We start from the raw sequence: 20,701 nt of genomic DNA, 5'->3' as shown, positions 1-20,701 counted from the left end.
CTGTCCTGGAACTCACTTTGTAGACCAGGCTGGCCTCGAACTCAGAAATCCGCCTGCCTCTGCCTCCCGAGTGCTGGGATTAAAGGCCTGCGCCACCACACCTGGCTCCGTTATTCATTTTTTATGTTAGAATACCTAGGTATTTTAGAGACTTAACCATTGCAGTCTGGAATAGTAATGGAGTTTACCTACTGATACTTACTGCTGGTGTTCATGTGAGGAATGCAGAATTACTCATTGACATAATTTTGGTATTTAGATTCAGAAATACCAAACCAGAGTGGTGGCACAGGCCTTTAATCCTGGCACTTGGGAGTCAGAGGCAAGCAGATCTCAGAGTTCAAGGACAGCTGGTCTGCAAATCCAGGTCCAGGCAGTGAAAAACAAAAGGAATTTCACCTCCAAAGTGTAGTGATCAAAAAAAAAAATTGTAGTCTTAAAAAAATGATGTGAAATTCACATATTAGGGCCCCTAAATAATGGTGTTGGGGAATATAGCCGTGCTAGTGTGTTGAGGTCTCCCACGTGGCTGCTTTTGTATCTTGGCAGCAGGTTAAGTACTTGGGACTGGAGAGGGTTGTTAACTCTCTGTGCACTTACACCACTTTCAGAGAGTAACTAGGGACTCCTGCTAACAAAGCAGCCTGCATACCAGGTTCCTCCTGTATGGGCCTCGTGGTCAGGAAAGGGTTCCTTAGGTTGGGTTTGACGGCTAGTCTCCTTTGCAGACAGTGCACTTGAATTTTAAATGTCCAGAAATGGAACCATCTAACCATCTAATACAAGTACAAACACAGCCATTTAAAAACAGATCTTAGTTTAGTTTTTGAGTCTACGTCTGTGGGTTTGAGCATGGACAGGGGATGCCAGAGCCTGGAGCTGCCTGTGGTTGTGAGTCAAACAAGGGTTCTCTGCACGAACGGTACTGTTCTTAGCCACTGAGCCATCTCTGCCATCACCAACATAGATTTCTAACTTGTTCTTATTCAGTATTTCTAATAGGATGTTGGGAGCTGAGTTTGAGCACATCGATAAGGTGTATTTATTGGAATTATACGTAGGTTGTATTTATATGTTTAAGACTTAGAACACAGATCTTGCTGAAATCTTGAGCCCCAGACTTTTTATTCTTACAGCTTTGAGCCTATTGATAAGCAAATACACAAATATTTTTCATTCACTACATACTGAAGTGGTCCATTCAAATCTACAAGTATGTTTTCCTTAGGATTTACTAGAATGTTTCTTTGCTCACAACAGGGGATTGCTTTATTTGAGTTTCCTAGAAACAAGGAGACTAATAAGGACACTAAATATTACCTAGTTTAGCATGGGTGTTCCCTTATACATGCCTGAGGTTAATGCCTTTATTTTTTTGGTATGATTGGCTCTTTGACAGCTTAATTTAGTTTTTTTTTTTTTTTATGTGATTCCAGCATGAGAGGTTTAAAGCTGAAAACCAAGCAGTGTTGCCACATTTGTCTCTCCACCCCCCCACCCCCCACCCCCAATGGAGTCAGGATGGTTGTCACAGTGTAATGAGCTATGGGAGGAAGTGCTTCTGCTCTTTGACAAAGAACAACAGGACCGGGCTGGAGAGATGGCTCAGCAGTTTAGAGCACTGACTGTTCTTCTAGAGGTCCTAAATTCAAATCCAGCAACCACATGGTGGCTCACAACCATCCATAATGAGATCTGATGCCCTCTTCTGGGGCTGTTTGAAGACAGCTACAGTGTACTTACATATAATAAATCAACCAATCAATCAATCAATCAATCAATCAATCAATCTTTTTGGTTTTTTTCGAGACAGGGTATCTCTGTATAGCCCTGGCTGTCCTGGAACTCACTTTGTAGACCAGGCTGGCCTCCAACTCAGAAATCAGCCTGCCTCTGTCTCCCAAGTGCTGGGATTAAAGGCGTGTGCCACCGTCTCCCCGCCAAATAAATCTTTAAAAAACAAAAAAACCAAACACCAGGACCGAGGAGGAACTATCTATGCCAATGCAAAGTAAAGATTTTAGTAACTTTCAAGTCACTTTTTAGATGTTGCAAAGGCAAGGCCTTCTTAAGAAGTATCATAAGGGTTAAACTCACTCCTGCGTCGGGCATCTTACTAAAACTACTAATTTGCTACGTTAATTTCTGCCACCAGAGGCGTGGTGCTTGGGGGAGGTGGGGCTAGTCCTGAATGTCCCACTGGAACAATGGGTATGGTCTAAAACCACTTTCAGTGAGAGTGGGCCTGGGGATGCCAAAAAGACTGGGAGTGATGGGCACAGTGGTAAACACACAATTCTAGTGCTGTTGAGGTAGAGGCAGGAGGGTCAGGAGTTCAAGGTCAACCTTGGCTATACCATAAGTTCAAGACTAGCCTGACTTACATGAAAACCATTCTCAAAGCAAACCCAAAACCAACCCAGAGTGGTGGCCCACATTTTTAATTTCAGCAACCAGGAGGCAGAGGCAGGAGAATCTGAGTTTAAGGTCTACATAGTGAATTCTAGGACAGTCAGGGTTACACAGAGAAACCCTGTCTCAAAAGATAACAAAATACTGCCCCCTTCCCCCCAAAAGCTCCTGTAATCTCCCTGTAGCAGCAATCCTGTCTCTAGGCAACCTTGGGTGTAACTGTTTCTCATGCTTTGCAAAAATCCAGAATAAATAGTGTTGGGAGTCCACAGTTTGTCCCCCAAACAACCATTCTCATGGAGCTTTGATAGCCAAGGTTGCTATTTTTTTTTTATTAGATACTTTCTTCATTTACATTTCAAATGTTATCCCCTTTCCTGGTTTCCCCTCTGAAAACCCCCTCTCCTCTCCCCCTGCTCACCAACCCACCCACTCCTGCTTCCTGGCCCTGGCATTCCCCTACACTGGGGCATAGAACCTTCATAGGACCTGGCCCCGCCCATCACACACACACACACACACACACACACACACACACACACACACACACACACACTAAATCAGTGTCAAGTATTTTGGAAAGATATAAGATCCACCAATAGTCTGATGTTTAGGAGGAGGCTAAGTGAGGCAGGAGGATCACAAATTTGAGACCGACCAGAGCTACAGAGCACCAGAGTTCAGTCTCCAGTGCTACAGGGTGAGGAGGAAGGGTTGAAAATCTAGAGCTCCCTGAAATGTGTTTCACAGGCTTTCCTCTCCAGGGAGCTTGTGAACAACCCTCCCTCCCCTCAGTTCACTGTAGGAGAAGGCCAAGAGGAAGTGAGAGGCCTTAAAATGTTGCCAGAACAGGGTGTGTGCTGGGGAAAGCACCCCCAAGTGACAGCTGAGTCAGTAGGCCATACGTCCTCCACACACATGAACTTGACATCCCTGTACAGTGTCCGACACACACAGACACACACACACAGATAGACACATACACACACACAGACACATGCTGTATTTGGGGTTCTGAACAGCAGAAGTTCACCGTACAATTTAGATTCAAGCCAACAGAAGCAGAAGTCATCCTTAGGTAGCTGGTGCGTTTGCACTGAGCCATTTCCTTTATTATTTAAGGTGTGGTGGCGCCCACCCTTTGTCCCAGCACCCCCTGGGGTAGAGGCAGGAGTATCTGAGTTCAAGGCCAGCCTGATCTACATTCTACATAGGGAGTTCCAAGACAGCTAGGGCCACATTAGAGAGACCCTGTCTCCCCCGACCCCTCTGCCCCCCAAATTAGTATCAGCTCTTCAATGAGAATGAAGTAGGAAGGGGTCAGTCACTTGTCTGCGTGGACCTTGTCTGGTGAGGAGAGTGGGCCGTATGGAGATGTATGAGCAGCTTCCAGGCTCAGCACCTGATTTTAGGTAGAGAGAATAGGGTTGTTTGACTTTTGTTTTCGTCTTTGTTAGCAGTGCTTGGGATGGCACCAAGGACTCACCCAAGGTAGAAGAGTCATTTTTCTCCTAGCCATGTCCCCAGCCCACAGGGGCACGATCATCCGCTCACCAGTCACTGCTGGCTAAGGAATGGAGCTCAGGGGAGCATGTGGGGCCAGCAGGGTTGGTTCAGCGTCCTCACGGTGTGGCGTCCCACTTCACCTCCTCCCCCAGACTGACTGGGCCACCTCAGCGGTCACACTGTGCCTTCCACTGCACCCTCTTGGTGACACAGGTTAGCCCAGTGCTGTGAATACTGGGAGGTGAAGACTCACTGGGAACCCTATGCTAGAGCAGGACACCACAAATCCCTTAGTATGCCAGAGGGTGTAATTTCGGCACCCACGAACCTCTCCCAGCGTCCTTCGTTTAGGTCCTCTGTGTGCTGCTTTCCTAGGTCCAGGATGGCCGCCCTGCTGGGGAGGTGTCTCATGTGCCTGATGGGGGGGGCCTCCTCTGGCTAAGCATTCTCTTCTCTCTTTGTCACCAGCTTCAGCCTCCCAGCTGTGTGGGTGGTTGCTGCCATATGAAGGAAGCAGTTGGTATTTTGAATCCTTCAGTAATTGTTTCTGAGGAGATTGCACCCGGTGGCTGTTTGGCAGCTATGGATTGGAAGTTCCACACTTTGAGGTCTCTGCGTCCGTTGCAGTCCCATCTGTTAGCGCCCGGCTTCCTGCCTTTGCTCTTCCTGCTGGGGTAGCGCCCCGGTGCTGAGGGCTCTCTGGTCTCTGTCTGGGGTAGAGGATCTCTGCTCTGCTTGGAGTGTGCTCTCAGCTCCACAGGGCTCCAGTCCCAATGGGCACCTTGTTCTTGAGAGGAAAAGCAGAGTCATTGTTGCTCTTGCTTTTCTGGAGACGGCCTAGGCTTGCTGGCCGCCAGCCCTCTTCTTTTCCTTAGAGTATGGTCTTGAGAGGAGAGTTCGGATTTCTTGAGTTGCGTGACGGATTGTGCTTGGACTACAACCCAGGGACTCAGTGCACACTGAGTGGTCTTCCACAGACCCTGCCCCCACCCCACCGCCGTTCTCTTGGCTCTCTTTTTCAATGGAATGCTATTTTGGAGACTTTAACCTTGTGACCGGTTTTGTCTGTTTATCAAGTGGCCTTACCATTTTCTCTCTTTTTTTTAAACCCCAAAGCACACTGGTGTGTGTTTTGAAACAGGGTCTCTCTCTCTCTCTCTGTTGCCCAGGTTGGCCTTAAACTTGTGATCATCCTGCCTTAAGTGCTGGGATCATAGGCAGTTAGTTACCACCAGGCCCGAGTCTCACCTGGGCTTCTGTCAGAACTTAGAACACCATCTCGGAAGAATGGCAGGGGAGTTGGCACCCTGTCTCCATTCAGAACAAAACATAGAATAGCTAAGCTTGCCCTTCCTTTGCTCCTGGCTAAGAATTTTTTTTTTTTTTTTTTTTTTAACATTTCAGAGGTGAGAAGAAAGAACAGTGGGGGCTTGTTCACTGCATTCTCTTGTGAGTGGGTGAGTTAGTGTTGGTGCTCTGCCTTGGGTGGCAAGCCATCCTAATAGTATAGTGGCCTGTACTGGCTAATTTTGTGTCAACTTGACACAGCTGGAGTTATCACAGAGAAAGGAGCTTTAGTTGAGGAAATGCCTCCATGAGATCCAGCTGTAAGGCATTTTCTCAATTAGTGATCAAAGGGGAAAGACCCCTTGTGGGTGGGACCATCCCTGGGCTGGTAGTCTTGGGTTTTATAAGGGAGCAAGCTGAGGAAGCCAGGGGAAGCAAGCCAGTAAAGAACATCCCTCCATGGCCTCTGCATCAGCTCCTGCTTCCTGACCTGCTTGAGTTCCAGAGTTCCAGTCTTGAATCTTTTGGTGATGAACAGCAGTATGGAAATGTAAGCCGAATAAAATCCTTTCCTCCCCAACTTGCTTCTTGGTCATGATGTTGTGCAGGAATAGAAACCCTGACTAAGACATGGCCCTAAGGAGACATTCTGCCTTGACTTAACGGGTCTCCATGTTTCTGAGTGGCCTGGGGCCGCAGGGTTGTCTAGGGAGTGTGAGCTCTGCAGTGCACTCCCTGGAAATGGCAGGTGTTCATGTACAGTTAGTCATTCTGTCCCTGGACAATGCTTTGCTTCTCCGGCTCCATTTAAGGACCATGTCCTTGGCTTTTGTGCTGATTTTTGTTTGTTGCTTTTTTTTTTTTTTTTTTTTTTTTGACATAGTGCCACAGTTATCTTGGAAGAGGGAATGTCAGTTGAGAACATAGATAACTGGCTTGCAACTTCAGGGAAATCAGAGGCACCGGAAAGTCAGACATGTAGTTGGAGGTTAGAGGTTAAAAAGCAAAAACCCTCCCAAGGTTTGGACACTCGTCAGAGGTGCTAATGTGTCCCTCATTGCCATTCCCCTCAGGTCAGACCGCTTGAGTGTAGCCGCCTGCAGCCACGCTAACTGGGTTCCTGAGTAGGAGGCAGGAGCTGTATGGGAGAAAACGGCGAGAGGAATAATGGATGCGGAGACATGATTTTCTGTTCAAGGCTTCTCAAATTTTACTAAGAGTCTGTGTTTATAAAGAGAGGGGAGGCCCATCCCCCGCCAATCCATTCTTGGTGCCTGTCCTACAGATGCCAGCCTGTAGGCGGATCTTCAGGATGCTGTCTCTGGAATATCTCAATGTCTCTCAGCAGGTAGCAGTGTCTTGGAGAAGAGCAGGCAGGTGCAGAACAATAGAGCCATCTAGGTCGGAAGGCCCCACTCCAGGTGGTCTCTGCTCAGTGGTGGCAAGGTCAAAGTCAGCCTGTTTCAAGGCTGAGGGTGCTGCCTGCTAGAGCCAGTTTTCCTCCTGACACCCTGGACTTGTGCATGGGAGACAGGGCAGTGCGGGGCGGGGCCCTGCGGGGCCTCCAGAAGGAAAGGGCCTCAGATGAAGATAGACCGTTAGCCTTGAAATAGCTGTGTGTGGAGCGGAGTGGCCTCACCGCTTACTGTATAAATATGCCTGTCTCCCTATGAAAAAGATACCCAACCATGCAGTGGGCCCTGACCATCAGCTGTGTTGGAGCACTGGGGTTCCGGGGGATCAGGGGGTGAGAAGACCCCTGTGGATCATGGTCTCTGGAGAAATCAGTTGGTTCATTTCCCAGACCCCTTGGCTTTGGCTTTGCTGCTGGTGAGGTTTTCCTCAGCGTGACACAATCCAGCTATCTAGGAAGAGGGACTGTCAGCTGAGAGAATGCCCGGGCAGAGCAGCCTGTGGGGCATTTTCCTGATGAATGATTGGTGTGGAAAGACCCAGCATGCTATGGGTGGTGCTGCCCCTGAGCAGGTTCTGTGTTGTATGAGGAAAGAAGGCTGAACATCCGTGGAGAGCACAAGGGTAAAGCTATGCTCCTCCAAGGCTTCTGGTGCTTCTGCTCCTGCCCAGCGGTCTGCCTCGAGTTCCTTCCACAGTGAACGATAAACTGTAAACTTTCAGTAATCCCTTTCTGCCCCAGTTGCTATTGGCCATGATGTTTTATCACAGCAACAGCAAGCAAACAGACACAGTTCCTCAGAGTTTGGGTTTGTTTTGTTTTAACTTATTTATCTTAATTTTATGTACATCGGTGGTCTTCCCACGTGTATGTCCGGGTGAGAGTGTTAGATCTCGGGGTTACAGACAATTGCAAGCTGCCACGTGCTTGCTGGGAATTGAATCCCAGGTCCTCCGGAAGAGCAGCCAGTGAGCCATCTCTCCAGTTTTGTAGTCTTAGGCTGGCTTCAGACCACACAGTCCTCTCTCCTCGCTCGGCCTCTCAGTGTTGGCTTGAGCCACAGCTTGTCTCCTCCAGAAGTTTTAGTACCAAAGGCAGGCGACGTGTGAGTGAGGATGTGAGGAGATGAAGTTAGAGTTCAGAGTGAACAACTCCAGCATCACTACTCTTTTTTTTTTTTTTTTTTTTTAATAAGATTTATTTATTTTTATATATGTGAGTACACTGTAGCTGTCTTCAGATGCACAAGAAGAGGACGCCAGATCTCATTACAGATGGTTGTGAGCCATCATGTGGTTGCTGGGAATTGAACTCAGGACCTCTGGAAGAGCAGCCAGTTTTCTTAACCACTGAGCCAGCATCTCTACTCTTGGCCTCGTGTTTACAGCCTGTTCACCCATGCCCTGCAGAGTGCATCTTAATTCTGCACCCCTGTCTCTCTTAACCCTTGTGTCTAAATGTTTGCTGACGTAGCTTTATTGAACTCAACTTTAAAAAATAGAATTGAAAACCATACCCAAAGTTAGGCCAAAGTAGAGGCAGGAGGATTATGAGTTTGATGCCAGTGTCGGCTGTATACTTGAGACCCTGTTCCCCAGAAAGCAAATAAAGCCCAAAGCCCAACACAAAAGCAAGGAGGAGGAGGAAGAAGAGGAGGAGGAGGAGGAGGAGGAGGAGGAGGAGGAGGAGGAGGAGGAGGAGGAGGAGGAGGAGGAGGAGGAGGAGGAGGAGGAGGAAAGCCTTAGGGGCTCAGCAGCGTCCCCATACTGCTTCACGAGCCCGGTTATTCCTGTCAGAGAAGGAAGTGATGACGTCATGTTTTTCACTTCTCTGTAAATAGAACCTCTCTAGCACATGTAGGCTTCCTCCAGAAGGATTCACGATCCAAAAGTGGTGGGTGCGATCTGCCACCTCAAGCGTGGGTCCCTGCAAGTGACACGCGAGAGATCACTTGGAACGCTTTCTGAACGGTGAGTCTGCGTACAGTCCTCATGGTTTCCTGCAGGACAGGAGCCATTTTGTTCTCGTCCGGTAGATTTTGTGTGCTCCGAGTCCGGCGCTGTCAGTGAAGCACTTGCATTGCAAGCGTGAAGATCTGAGTTCGAGCCCCCGACCACACAGTGCATAGTGGCGTGCCCTTCAGGGATGGGGTTCGGAGACAGAGGATCCCTCTGTGGTCAGTTTAGCCTGCCAGTGAGCTTTGATCCCAGCATCAGGAGGCACCTGATTCTGGGTTGAGTCTTTGTTGTTGTTGTTCATTGTTTTGTTTTCCATATAGGCCTGGCTATGTGGAAGTCCTGGCTACCAGGAGCCCTTTCTCTAGATCAGGTTGGACTTGAACTCAGAGAGATCTACCTACCTCTCCCTGAGTACCAGGCTTAAAGGTGTATGCTACCACACTCAGCTTCTATTCCGAGCCTTGGAGCCTGCTGTCAGCAGCTCTGACAGATGGGAACGTCCTTGGCTCTGAGCCTCTGCTGTGGAAGGAACCCCCTTCTTTGGCTTATGATCCTGTTTGGGTATTGAGACTCATCCCACGATTGAAAAGAATTTAGATTCATGAGGATGGCTTTAGAGCTGCGTATCTACGATACAGGAGGCGGGGAGAGCTAGCCGAGTCAAAGCCCACCCCCTTCCCACCCCACCCCCCAGTGACACGGTTCCTCCAATAAGGCCACACCTTCTAATCCTTGTCAAACAGTTCCACTAACTGGGGACCAAGCATTCAAAAGTATGGGCCTAGGGGGCGGGGCACTCATATTCAAACCACCACACTGCCTTTGGGTTTGGAGTTACTGTAGAGAGAAGTAAAGGCTGCTTATGCTCTACCTCATGGCTCTGTAATACAAGAACCATGACAGCTCAGAATAGCCTTAGTTGAGATGGCTAGAGAGATCGGATAACTTTTATTAAGAAGGGTTGTCCCTCACTTCCAATACCGTAGGTCCTCATTCCCTTATATAAAATGGCGTGGGCTGCCTGCCCACTCACTTCCTCCCATGTGTCCGAAAACCTCCTCTCGATTACTCATGATACCTGAGATAACGTCAAGATAGAAGGTCCTGGTATGTTTAATACAGTTGTAATATCTTCCCGAGTATCTTTGTTCTGTAGTTTATCAGATCCACAGTTACAGAGTCCATGAATATTTATGGCCAGCTTATCCATGTTTTCTTAGTGTCCTTGACTTACAAGTCAGACCTTATGATGTTCATACTTTACCATAGCTATCTATGTAGAGAGGATGTCATCCATATAGGGCTACATACTTGCAGTGATGTCAGGAGTCTGTTGGAGCTTTGGAGGGCAAGGGGAGGGCAGGTGCTTCCGTTTATCACAGCTGTGGTAAGGCACTTTGACAGAAGCAGCTTATGGGAGGAAGGGCTTATTTTGGTGCCTGGCTCGTGGGGGACATAGTCTGATGGCTGGGAGCCTGTGGCTGGTCTCATTGCACCCTAGGAAGCAAGGGGGTGGGCTGTAGAGCCTCAGCTTTCTCCACCCACCCACTTCTTCTGCAAGACTTTTCCTCAGGATTTTACCATAGTCCTAAGCAGCGCCACCAACTGGGATGTTCCCACACATGAGCCTGTGGGGGACCCGTGACATCCAGACCACATCAGCAGCTATATAATGTTGGGGAATCATGTGATTCTTACCTACAGTTTAATGCATAGAAGTTATTTTACAATAAAAGACTTGAGAGTAGCTCGTTTTAGAAGAAAGCCCAAAGTGGTGGCCCCTGTTCTGTAGAAATTGGTTTCTTTTCCAGCAAATAGAGGACATTTTGCCATGTCAATAATTACTTCAACCATTGTGTGTGTGCATGTGTGTGTGTGTGCGCGTGCACGCTCGTCTTTTTGGTTTTTGAGCCCGTGACTCATACGTGTAGCTTGCCTGGCCTCGGACGTGAATCCTCTTGCCTCTGCCCTCTGAGTGCTGGGATCACAAGCTGGTGCCAGCACGCTGGGCTGTGTATTGGGATCTTAACTGCTGGCCTGTGCTCACATCACTGGTACTGAGAGGTGACCAGTGCTGTGGGTAAGGCACTCGTGTTCTGGAGGGCCTGTACGTGGCAGATCTGTAGAGTCTGAGACCTTGCCAGGTTGTCCTGTGAGAATACTGCCGCCTTGACAGCCCTGAAGCAAGCTGGTGCTTCTGTCATGTGGGGATGGAATTCTTCCTGTTACTACACAGCTTGCTTTGCTCCACATACCCGAGTGCAAGCAATAGCTTCCGGGTCTTCTCTACAGCAGTGCCCTGATTTCCAGCATCAAGTAGCTGAGCAGCCCTAATCTTACAGCAGGTGCCTTCAGTTAGTAGACAGGGTTAGTCACAGGGCCGACTTTAGTCGCCTGCTCACAAGATGCTGATCTCTTGGCTACAAATTTTAGGGTCCCGTAACCCTTTCAAGTGTGATAATTTCTTCACATTGTCTCTGAGACTCCCCAATCCTTTTGTCTACCCTAGCAGATGCCATGAGGGAAATAGTAGGTAAGGGAGTGTCTCAGGGTGTTGCTGCTGTGAACAGATACCAGGACCAAGACAACTCTTGTAAAGGACAACATTTAATTGGCCCTGGCTTACAGGTCCAGAGGTTCAGTCCATTATCATCAAGGCAGGAGCATGGCAGCATCCAGGCAGGCATGGCACAGGAGGAGCTGAGAGTTCTATTTCTTGTTTAGAAGGCAAACAGAAGACTGGTTTTCAGGGAGCTAGGATGAGGGTTTTAAAGCCCATGCCCATAGCGTTATACTTCTTCCAACAAGATTACACCTACTCCAACAAGGCCACCACCTCCTAATAGTGCCAGTACTTGAGCCAAGTATATCAAACCATCGCAAGGAGCGAGGAATGTTGTATGTTTCTGACTTCTTTTTTTTTTTTTTTTTTTTAAAGATTTATTTATTTATTATATGTAATTACACTGTAGCTGACTTCAGACACTCCAGAAGAGGGCATCAGATCTTGTCACGGATGGTTGTGAGCCACCATGTGGTTGCTGGGATTTGAACTCGGGACCTTTGGAAGAGCAGACGGTGCTCTTACCCACTGAGCCACCTCACCAGCCCCCTGTTCCTGACTTCTAATGGTGATTGCTGTGGTAGCCAGTCCCCATCCTGTAGCCACCGAGCGTGAGATATTGCTTGTGAATGTTAAGGTCAGTCAGAGGCAGCATGTATGCCTGAGGGACAGCAGGCTTGCTTTCTCAGGGTCAATATTACATATTTAGAAACTGAAGAAAGGGGTCGTTTATCTGCAGCCAAAGGAGCGGAAGCAGCAGTGTGCTCAGATGTGCAGATCGGAAAGGAGCCCTTGGGCAACAAGGCCTCCAACCGAACCTGAAGCTCATTGGTTCAGCCGGGTTGTCCAGCCAGTGAACTCAGGGAACCGCCAGGTCCCTCCCCTTCCCACCCAGCGTTGGGGCTGCAGAAGTTTATCCCCACCCTGGGTTTTGCCTGGGTGCGGTGATCTGAACTCAGGTCCTTGTGCTTGTGTGACAAGCACGTGACCTGCTGAGCCACCTCCCCAGCCCCATTTTCTTTCCTTAGATGAGGTTATGAATTTGAGAGCAACTAACAAAGTCGGTTCTCTGTGTTTCATTTTGATCATTCCTCTGAGTTACCAAAATATTTTGTGAAGCCAATATGGTGTGGCTCACACCTGTAATTCCAGCATTGTGAGGTGGTCTCAGGAGAACTGCCCCATGTTGGAGGCCAGCCTGGGCTACAGAGGGAAACCTTGCTCCAAAAACAATCAGGAGAGAGAGCTTGGTAATTGAATTTATTTTTGCTTTTGTTTGTGTTTCTGCCAGCCCTGACAACTTGAGTTCAGTCCCTAGGGAGATGGAATGAGAACCCTGACTCTCTTGGATTGAGTTCTGACTATATATGCAGGCTGTAAGGCTGTAGTACACACACACACACACACACACACACACACACTGTAATTAAAAACAAAAACAGGTTCAGTGGGCAAAGGAGCTTGCCTTGTCAGCCTGATAACTGGTGACCAGTCCCTGGAACCCATTAAAAAGCAGAAGGAGGAAGTTTATCCCACAAAGTTGTCCTCAGATTTCCACATAAGGTGTGTAGCACACATGCTCACACATCATGCCCACGCATACACACAATTACAAAGCACAATTTTTACATACATACTTACATACTTTTTTTTTAATTAAAGAAAACACATTTGTGATGGTATCTGCTTTTTTTCTAAAGTTTCAGAACGCTTTGTATAAATAAATACACTTGGACTTTAACTGAGAATGTGCTTAGCATACGATCCAGACTCTAGTTATCTCAGTCCTTAATATTCCGACATTCCATGCCCCCCATCCGCCTTACTAAAACTCTAAGCAAGGAGAGCAGGGCTTCCATACTAGCTTTTATGTTGAGCAACTGTCAGAAGCATCGAGTGCTGCAAAGGGGATCCGCAGTCCTAGCTTGAGGGAGTCTTGTTAGTGGCAGCTGTGGCAGGTTGGCATGTGCTTGGTTTTCGATTTCCCTCTGTGCTTGCTTTGAATTTATTTCTCCGATCTGAGCTCCCCAAGCCACTGGCAGAGCCTTGCTCATCCGAACCACGCTCATGGCTAACACTGCCTCTGGGCAAAGAGCCTTCTGCCTGCAAGGAAGCGAGGGCATCTGAATGAGAGGAAAGGCAGGTGAGGTCGGGTAGCTGTGCCTTCAGAGGAGAAATAAGGCTGAATCCCTGGCTAACTCTGGTCTGAAATAGGGCCCTGGATGTGTCTTCCATCTTTGACAGGGATGTGATACTCGACTTGAAGTTTCTGTCTAGGGCTGAGGTAAGAAGGTGTGCTGGGCAGCTGCCGTCGGGACACGTGCCAACTGGTGGCATAAGTGGGAATAAGACTTCACTCAACCCTCCTTTTCAATTTGAAAGGGTAATTAATAGTTAGTTTTTCTCTTTTTCCCTGAGACAGGGTTTCTCTTTGTAGCCCTAGTTGTCTTGGAACTCACTCTGTAGACCAGGGCGGCCTTAAAGGTGTGCACCACCATGCATGGCTGGTAATTTTTTAAATGTTTGTTTATGTTTTATAAATCATACTTAAAAATGAATACTTTTAGGACCTAGTAAGGACTTTTTGCTGGTGCTGAAATGTGATATTGAAGTGCCTTGATAGAGGAACGGGCAAATTTATTGACTTGGCACCTGCCCTGAGAGGGCTGAGAAATGACCAGAGAGGATGTTACTTGACCAAGGCGGAAGCTGGGTGAGGATGCTTGGTGTCGCTCTTTTCCTTTCCCCGTGGCAGTACTGCAGATTTTAGGCTACAGCCTCTGTGTGCCGTCCAAACGTTGCTTGGAGTTTTCAGTTTTTAGCCAGTGTGGCTTCTGGTCTGCATGTGGGTAACGGTAGAAGGCAGCATGTAGGGGTCAGCCCTCTCACACCAAGCTCTCTGGGCCATTGTGTGTGGGATAAGCAAAGCCAGCAGGAGAGAGAATGGGGGTGGGTGGGGTGGAGGTGACAGCTGCAAAGTCAGGTGACTCCTGAGAGGGGTTGGGAGTGAAGGTGGCAGGGTAAAGAAGGAAAAGAACTCCGGAAGTCACAGACTGAAGGGGAAAGGGCCGCTCAGCTCCTGGCTCCTTTCTTGTCAGCCTAAACCACAGCTTTTTGCCAGGGATATGAAGGAACTCAGAGGACTGGGGTGTTAGGGCCAGGCATCCATGGAATGGGTCAGAGCAAGGGTCTGGGAACAGCAGATTTACAACTTCATGACTGAAAACATCAAAACCCACTTCATTTCCTACCTCCGTCTCCTTTTCTTCAATTCCTCACACTGGAGATTGAACCCAGAGCCTTGTGAATTATAAATAAGCGTTCTCTGGATGAACTGCAGCCCTAACACCCAACACCTGTAAAACGATTCCAGAGGCTGGGAAGACAGTTCCTTGGTTAAGAGCACTGGTTGCTCTTTCAGAGGACCTGGGTTCAATTCCCAGCACCCACGTGGCAGCTCACAACTGCCTGTAACTCCAGTTACAGGGAACCTGACACCCTCCCACACACGTACACGGAAGTGGTAACAAGTTGCCATGACACTTAGGCACAAATCCCTCATATCGGGGCTGGGCCCAAGAGCAGGCAGAAGCTGTGATCTTGACTTCACTGGATTCAGGTCTGCTAATTGAAACACGCTGCACCTGGCCTGGAAACCAGTTTGCTGTTGTGAGCAGCCTTTCATCTGAGCCTCAGCGTGGGGATTTTGCAGGGTGTGAACATCACTCGGGCCATGCGCTGCAGCAGGACATTTTCTTTATATTTGCTCAGTACCGACTTACTAGACTAGCAAGGACAAATCAGGTTAGCGTGTGGCGTCTTTAGGCCATTATGGCCGAGCTAAGAGGAGAAGAAAGATGTGGCTGCTTGTTGAGCTGAAGTCACACAGTACAGACTCTCTTCCAAAGGGGGAAAGAATTCTTTAATAGAGTTTTCTTCTTCTTCTTCTTCTTTTTTAGAATCTCAAGAAGCCGATGAACAGTTGGTAGCAGAAGTAATTGAAAAATGTTCACCCGATACATGTTCTAGATCTTCAGAAAATGAAGCGCCACGGACAACTGTTGATTCTCACCCAGCCAAGGATGTCAAAGGGAAGGTGGAATACGATGTTAGCAAGATCTCGGTAGTGAGGCCGTTTTCAATAGAAACCAGGAATTGCACAGATGACCCTGCGGCTCTTGGAACAGCAGCAGCCCCTGGCTGTGTCCCGGTGCTCCCAGGCAAGGCCTTGCCTTCCACCACACTGGGAGCCACGCCCACCACACCGGAAGCCACTCAGGATGAGCCAGTGATGGACAGAGGCATGGGGGTTACATTGGAAGCTTTTACAGAAGCCAGTCTGAAGACTGGAGGTCCCTGTCCAGAGCCTGTGGCCAGCAGAAGCAAGCTAAGAAAGCCCAAACCTGTCTCCCTGAGGAAGAAGACTGCCTCTGAACCGGAAATGTTGATGGAGGGTTCACCTCTCCCTAAGGCTTCCTCCCCATGGATTCCTGATGAGTTGGATCAGAACGCGAATCCTAGTACGCCGAGAGGCTCGGGGGCCCAGAGATCTCCCCTTAACCTTAAAGAAACAGCTGGTGTTCTCAGTAATGGCACCAGTGACTCAGGGGCTGAGCTGCAGGGTGGGTCCAGGGACTCACCTCTCAAATTTGAGGATGATGTTACAGAAGACGGGGAGAATGTCAAGACCAGGAGCATCCTTCCGAAGCAACCTGGCAGGAAACCCAGCAACAAACTGGCACCCGGTATCCGAAAAGATGGCGTCAGTAAGCCAGTAGGTGTTGAGCAGCCTGCAGACCCAACAGTTCAAGATGCCTCTCTCGCCCAGACATCTCCTAAGCTAGATCCGAGTAAACGGGGTCATCCTAACTTTAATTCCTTCGGGAGCAGCCCCATTCTGCAGAACTCCCTGCCCCTCTCCTCCAAAGACTCCCACCACTTTGACCCAAATAACATTAACATTGATGAATCTGTGGATCCCTGTAAGCCAACCCCAGCTTTGACCAGCAGCGGCTTTTGTTCTGCCACTGGTAATCATGTTAATGAAATCTTAGACTCACCCAAGAAGGCAAAGTCGCGTTTAATAACGTACGTGAGTGACATCGGGCGCTGGGTGTGTGCTCTGGATTGTCCTCTGGGAGTTTGGCAGCTACTTTTGGTCTCTGTGAATTGCAACCATAAATGTTTGAGATGCAGTGGGGCCCTTTACACGGTAGCCTTCCCTCCTCTGCTCAATTTTTCTGTCCATTCGGAAGCATCAGAGATCAGTTGATTTCTGCCTTATTTCTGGAACCTTGACGTATTTAGGTCATCTCCCCTATCTTAGATACTTTAAAAAAAGTGTTGAGAATAAATCAAGTGAAGATTTGAGGTTTTCAGAAATCCTTGTGATGAATCACGTTGTATACAGAATGGATTCAGGTTTCAGTGCTGGCTACCATCTTTACCGTCTGAAACTATCTGTGTAGTATTGGAAACACTCTTCAAGAACAGAAAGTTGTGATCTGTGGTGGTGGTGGAGATGGGGATTCTTGCTTCTTTGTGTGTTTCTAGTTCATTGGCAAATTTCTGTGATGAGAATCGAGAGTTTCTGAGTGGCTAGTTAAACCTGGGTAAATTGGTTGTGCGTCCCTTCAGCTGCCAGCTTTTCCTGAGAAACCTGAATGAACTCTTAGTTTAGCAGTTCCCAGAGTAACCCCTCCGGCCATATCCCATGGTCAGGTTTTAAGCTGTGATCCAAGGTCAGGGATCTCACGAGGAGTATAAAAGATAGTATTCCTGTTTATGCCCTGGTGACATCTTGTGAAAAATTGGATACACAAGGGACAGCGCCACAGAGTTTACAATGCTGAAAGGAAGTGTATGGGTGACTGTCGTTAGATTGGCTAGGGAAATGTGGATGTACCACTTTCATGCCTGGTACCCGCAGAGGGCAGAAAGGGGAGGCATCAGATCCCCTGGGAACTGGAGTCACAGACCATCCATCATAAATCTCCATGTGGAACCAAACCTGGTTCCTCTGGAAAAGCAGCCAGGGAGTGCTCTGAACTGCTGAGCCACCTCCCCAGCCCCAGGAAATACCATGTCTGAAAAACAAGAGACGGTGAATTAGACTGGGGAGGAACTCTCCAGGGTTAAAGAGTCAAGACACTAGTTTCAAGACCAGTAAAGTCAAGCCATACAGGAATCGGTTCTCCAGAGTCCACCAGTACGTCTAACGTGATGACAGGAGCAGTCAAACAGGCTCTGGAAACTATTACTGATTGTTTTCTACAGTCTTCACGTGACTTCTATGGTCCCGTAGCTCTATCAGGACAGCGCTCTTGTGACATCCTGGTCATGTTGCTGCCCTGGTTCTTCATCTCTTAGATGCCCGCCAAAGCAGAGGCTGCAGTTGGTGCTTTTCTGTCAGATTAGATAGATCTGGGCTCAGGAAGGAGAAACGAACTGTATTTTATATCTAGAACCCCAAAAATGCCCACTTTTGAGCCCCGCCATCCTCATCGGGTGGCATTTTCTACCGTTCCACTTTTATGAAATAATTTCTTTTTTTTTTTTTAAAGGTTTATTTATTATATGTAAGTACACTGTAGCTGTCTTCAGACACTCCAGAAGGGGGAGTCAGATCTCGTTACAAATGGTTGTGAGCCACCATGTGGTTGCTGGGATTTGAACTCAGGACCTTTAGAATAGCAGTCGGGTGCTTTTACCTGCTGAGCCATCTCACCATACCATGAAATAATTTCTTGATCTAATAGATCACACAAATTTAATAACATTTTTTTGGGGGGGGGTTGAGGGAGAGTACCTGATCAAAATTATTTTCTTGAAAGAAAAGAGCACCATGAAGCACTTGTGCATTGGTGGGGTTTGGAGTGTAGATCCCCCTTCACTTTTGAAAACACTGAAGCATAGCGGCGCTCACAGCCACCAGGGATAGATAGTTTTTTGGACTGATAAAAAAGATGAATTGAGATGGAGACAATACAATATGGTTAGGGTTCTGCAGACCAAATGATGTAACTGATGTGAAGTCACCCTGAACCTGTTTTGAAGCAGAGCCTCACTCTGTAAACTCAGAGCGGCCCTTAGCTTTGATCCCCTTGACTTAGCTAGCTGGGTACTGACTTGCCCTCGACCTTACCCTGTGCTTGACTCCCAGCGAGTTTCCCAGTGTCGCCTGTGGCAGAGTCCACCTGGTATCTTCCCGCTGTGTCTTTGTGTAGGCGTGGCCTTTGACCTGGTTTTGGACCGCTGGCTGGAGTGTGCTCAGCAGTGGAACGCAGTTCGTATGTCTTGTATCGTTACACGCATGGGAGGTTACTTTTCAATCTATAAATCTGGACATAAACATTTCTCAGTGTTTGTATCAATCTCTCCTTTGTTGGAGCTGAGCTCTTCTTACCATTCATTGGCCAGGGCTAACATTCGTGAATATCTTTATTTATTTATTTATTTATTTATTTAGTATTCTCTCTTTTGGGCATTTTTTTTTTTGTCTGTCTGTTTTGAAGCAAGATCTTACTTGTAGCCCTGGCTGACCCAGAACTGGCTTTGTAAGTCCCCCAGAGCTCTGCCTGCAAAGTGCCGGACTTAAAGGTGTGCAGCCACCGAGATGCCTGGCTTGAAGGTTGATATTTTTAATTTGTTCTCACGTGATATCAAGAACTATGGAACTCTTTAACATCTGCTAGACAAAAGATAAATGTTGTCGTTTTCATATGCCTCTTTCCCATCTGTCTATCTCTTTCTTGTCTCTAATCTTGTTGATGCGTCAGGACCACTGAGCAAGTGAAATTTCTCTGTTTTCTGTTGTAAGTACTTGTATTGAAGGTTCTGTCTGTCCTGGGGACTATCGGTGGTCTCCTGCCTCTTCCCCCAACTTGTCCTCGCTGCATGTTAGCTTCTGTTTGACCTTCTGATAATTTCCTTGCATTTTATTTGCCACATCTTAGTCAGCTTAGCCTTGCAATCGTCTGTAACTCAAAGGAGTGGAGATTGCTTTTTCCACCTTGGGGTGCAAAAAGCGTGCAGCTCCCCGCTTACTTAGCATGTATCATGTGGCACTTTGAACCTAAAGCTGGCTTGGCCCCAATCATGTGGCAGTGATTTGATGGACCGCTTTGCTACTTAATGTTGGGAATAATTAAAAATTTGATTTGACTTGATTTGATTTGATATGATGAGGCTGCTGGCTTAGAACAGGTAATACATTTGACCAAGTAAACTCAAGTTTGGTTACACTTAGAACATTAGGGAAGGAAGACCATGAGTTGGTGACCTTGTACACTCTGCTAATTTATATTCTTGTTTTTCTTTTTCCACAAAAGAAAAACAGATTAGAAATAGTTTTTTTTTTTCCTTTTGTTGGTCAGAATGGTGTGGATTTTCCCCCTCCAAATATTTTAAATTCATTCAAACATAAGAGAATCTGTAATAGTCTTGTGATCACAAGTTATGTACTAACCTAAAAAAACATCACGGACAGCCAAGTTTTCTTCAGTTCTGGGCATTGTATACACGGTACTTTCCTTTTTCCACTTTACTACTGAAGAATGGTAACAGTGTGTCTACTTTTTTCTCTCTGATCCTTTCTCATGGCCATAGTTCCTTTCTGTAAGCACACAGGTCTAGACCGCAGCTGTCTTTGGAGATTTCTGTGGTTTCTAGTGCAATAAAGAATTTTCAAAGAATCTGGTCCAGCGTGGTAATTTTTCTGGTGACCGTCAACACCAAGCGAGCAGAGATCATAGCCAAACGTCGCCAGCCACTGAGGCAGTTCGTAGAGGTGCTTAGAGGCTCTGAGACTTTTTGTTTGTTTGTTTGTTTTAAACTGTGTAAATAAGTGCGTGGGGTTCACAGTTCTGGTGTCTGGCAAGCCACAGACCCGAAGGGGGTGGTCTTGCCAGAAAATGAGCCGGGCTGTGGGTCTCTAGGGCACGCTTTATCTCCACGGCTCTCCCGTGCAAGTGTATGATGATGTGGTGCTGCGCGCTTTGGCTTCTCTCCCACCCTGTGCTGTGCTCTGCCTCATCCCCAGAGAGTTGGCATCTGGATTCCAAACGGCCTTGTCTGTTCCTCTCATTTATAGGAGCGGCTGCAAAGTGAAGAAATACGAAACTCAGCCTCTCGATTTGGATGCGTGTTCTGAGGTAAGTCAGTGACGCTGGCCAGAGTGGGTTTGGTCCCCTGGGGATGTCTGGGCACTTCAGCCTTAAGGAACCCAGGTATTAGATTCTCAGTGTCCTAAATGTGTCCAAGAAGACCCTGAAAGAAAAGAAAACCTGGGGGCTGGAGAGATGGTTTGCTGCCTAAGAGCACAGGCGTCTCTTCTGAAGGACACAGGTTCAATCCCCAGCACCCATGTGGCAGCTCACAACTGTTTGTAACTCTAGTTGAAGGGATCAACACCCTCACACAGACATACATGCAAGCAAAACTCCAGTGCACATAAAATAAAAATAAATCATTAAAATAGTACAAATACATACATATATTCATTCATATTCTCTCTCTCTCCTCTCTCTCTCTCTCTCTCTCTCTCTCTCTCTCTCTCTCTCT

At 47.6% G+C, this 20,701-nt stretch overlaps 1 protein-coding gene across 5 annotated transcripts in view; it reads left to right on the top strand.

Annotated features, from left to right (window-relative positions):
* Tacc1 (transforming acidic coiled-coil containing protein 1) overlaps positions 1 to 20,701 on the top strand; it is an 80,417-nt gene that overhangs the window by 41,347 nt on the left and 18,369 nt on the right. For 2 of the 5 annotated variants that reach the window (XR_003842531.1, XM_029531726.1), the window contains exons 3-5: positions 15,100 to 16,228; positions 18,919 to 18,954; positions 20,232 to 20,292. Coding sequence is in view for 4 of the 5 variants with exons in the window: in XM_029531726.1 (XP_029387586.1) it covers positions 15,100 to 16,228; positions 18,919 to 18,954; positions 20,232 to 20,292 (1,226 nt within the window). In the remaining variant the exon portion in view is untranslated. The remainder of the gene's footprint in view (positions 1 to 15,099; positions 16,229 to 18,918; positions 18,955 to 20,231; positions 20,293 to 20,701) is intronic. The other 3 variants (XM_029531729.1, XM_029531728.1, XM_029531727.1) reach the window with 2 other exon arrangements.

The sequence above is a fragment of the Mus pahari genome, chromosome 19 (genome assembly GCF_900095145.1).
Source record: "Mus pahari chromosome 19, PAHARI_EIJ_v1.1, whole genome shotgun sequence".
Lineage (NCBI taxonomy): Eukaryota > Metazoa > Chordata > Mammalia > Rodentia > Muridae > Mus > Mus pahari.
Note: the sequence above shows the minus strand (reverse complement) of the source record. Positions and strands in the feature narration are given on the sequence as shown.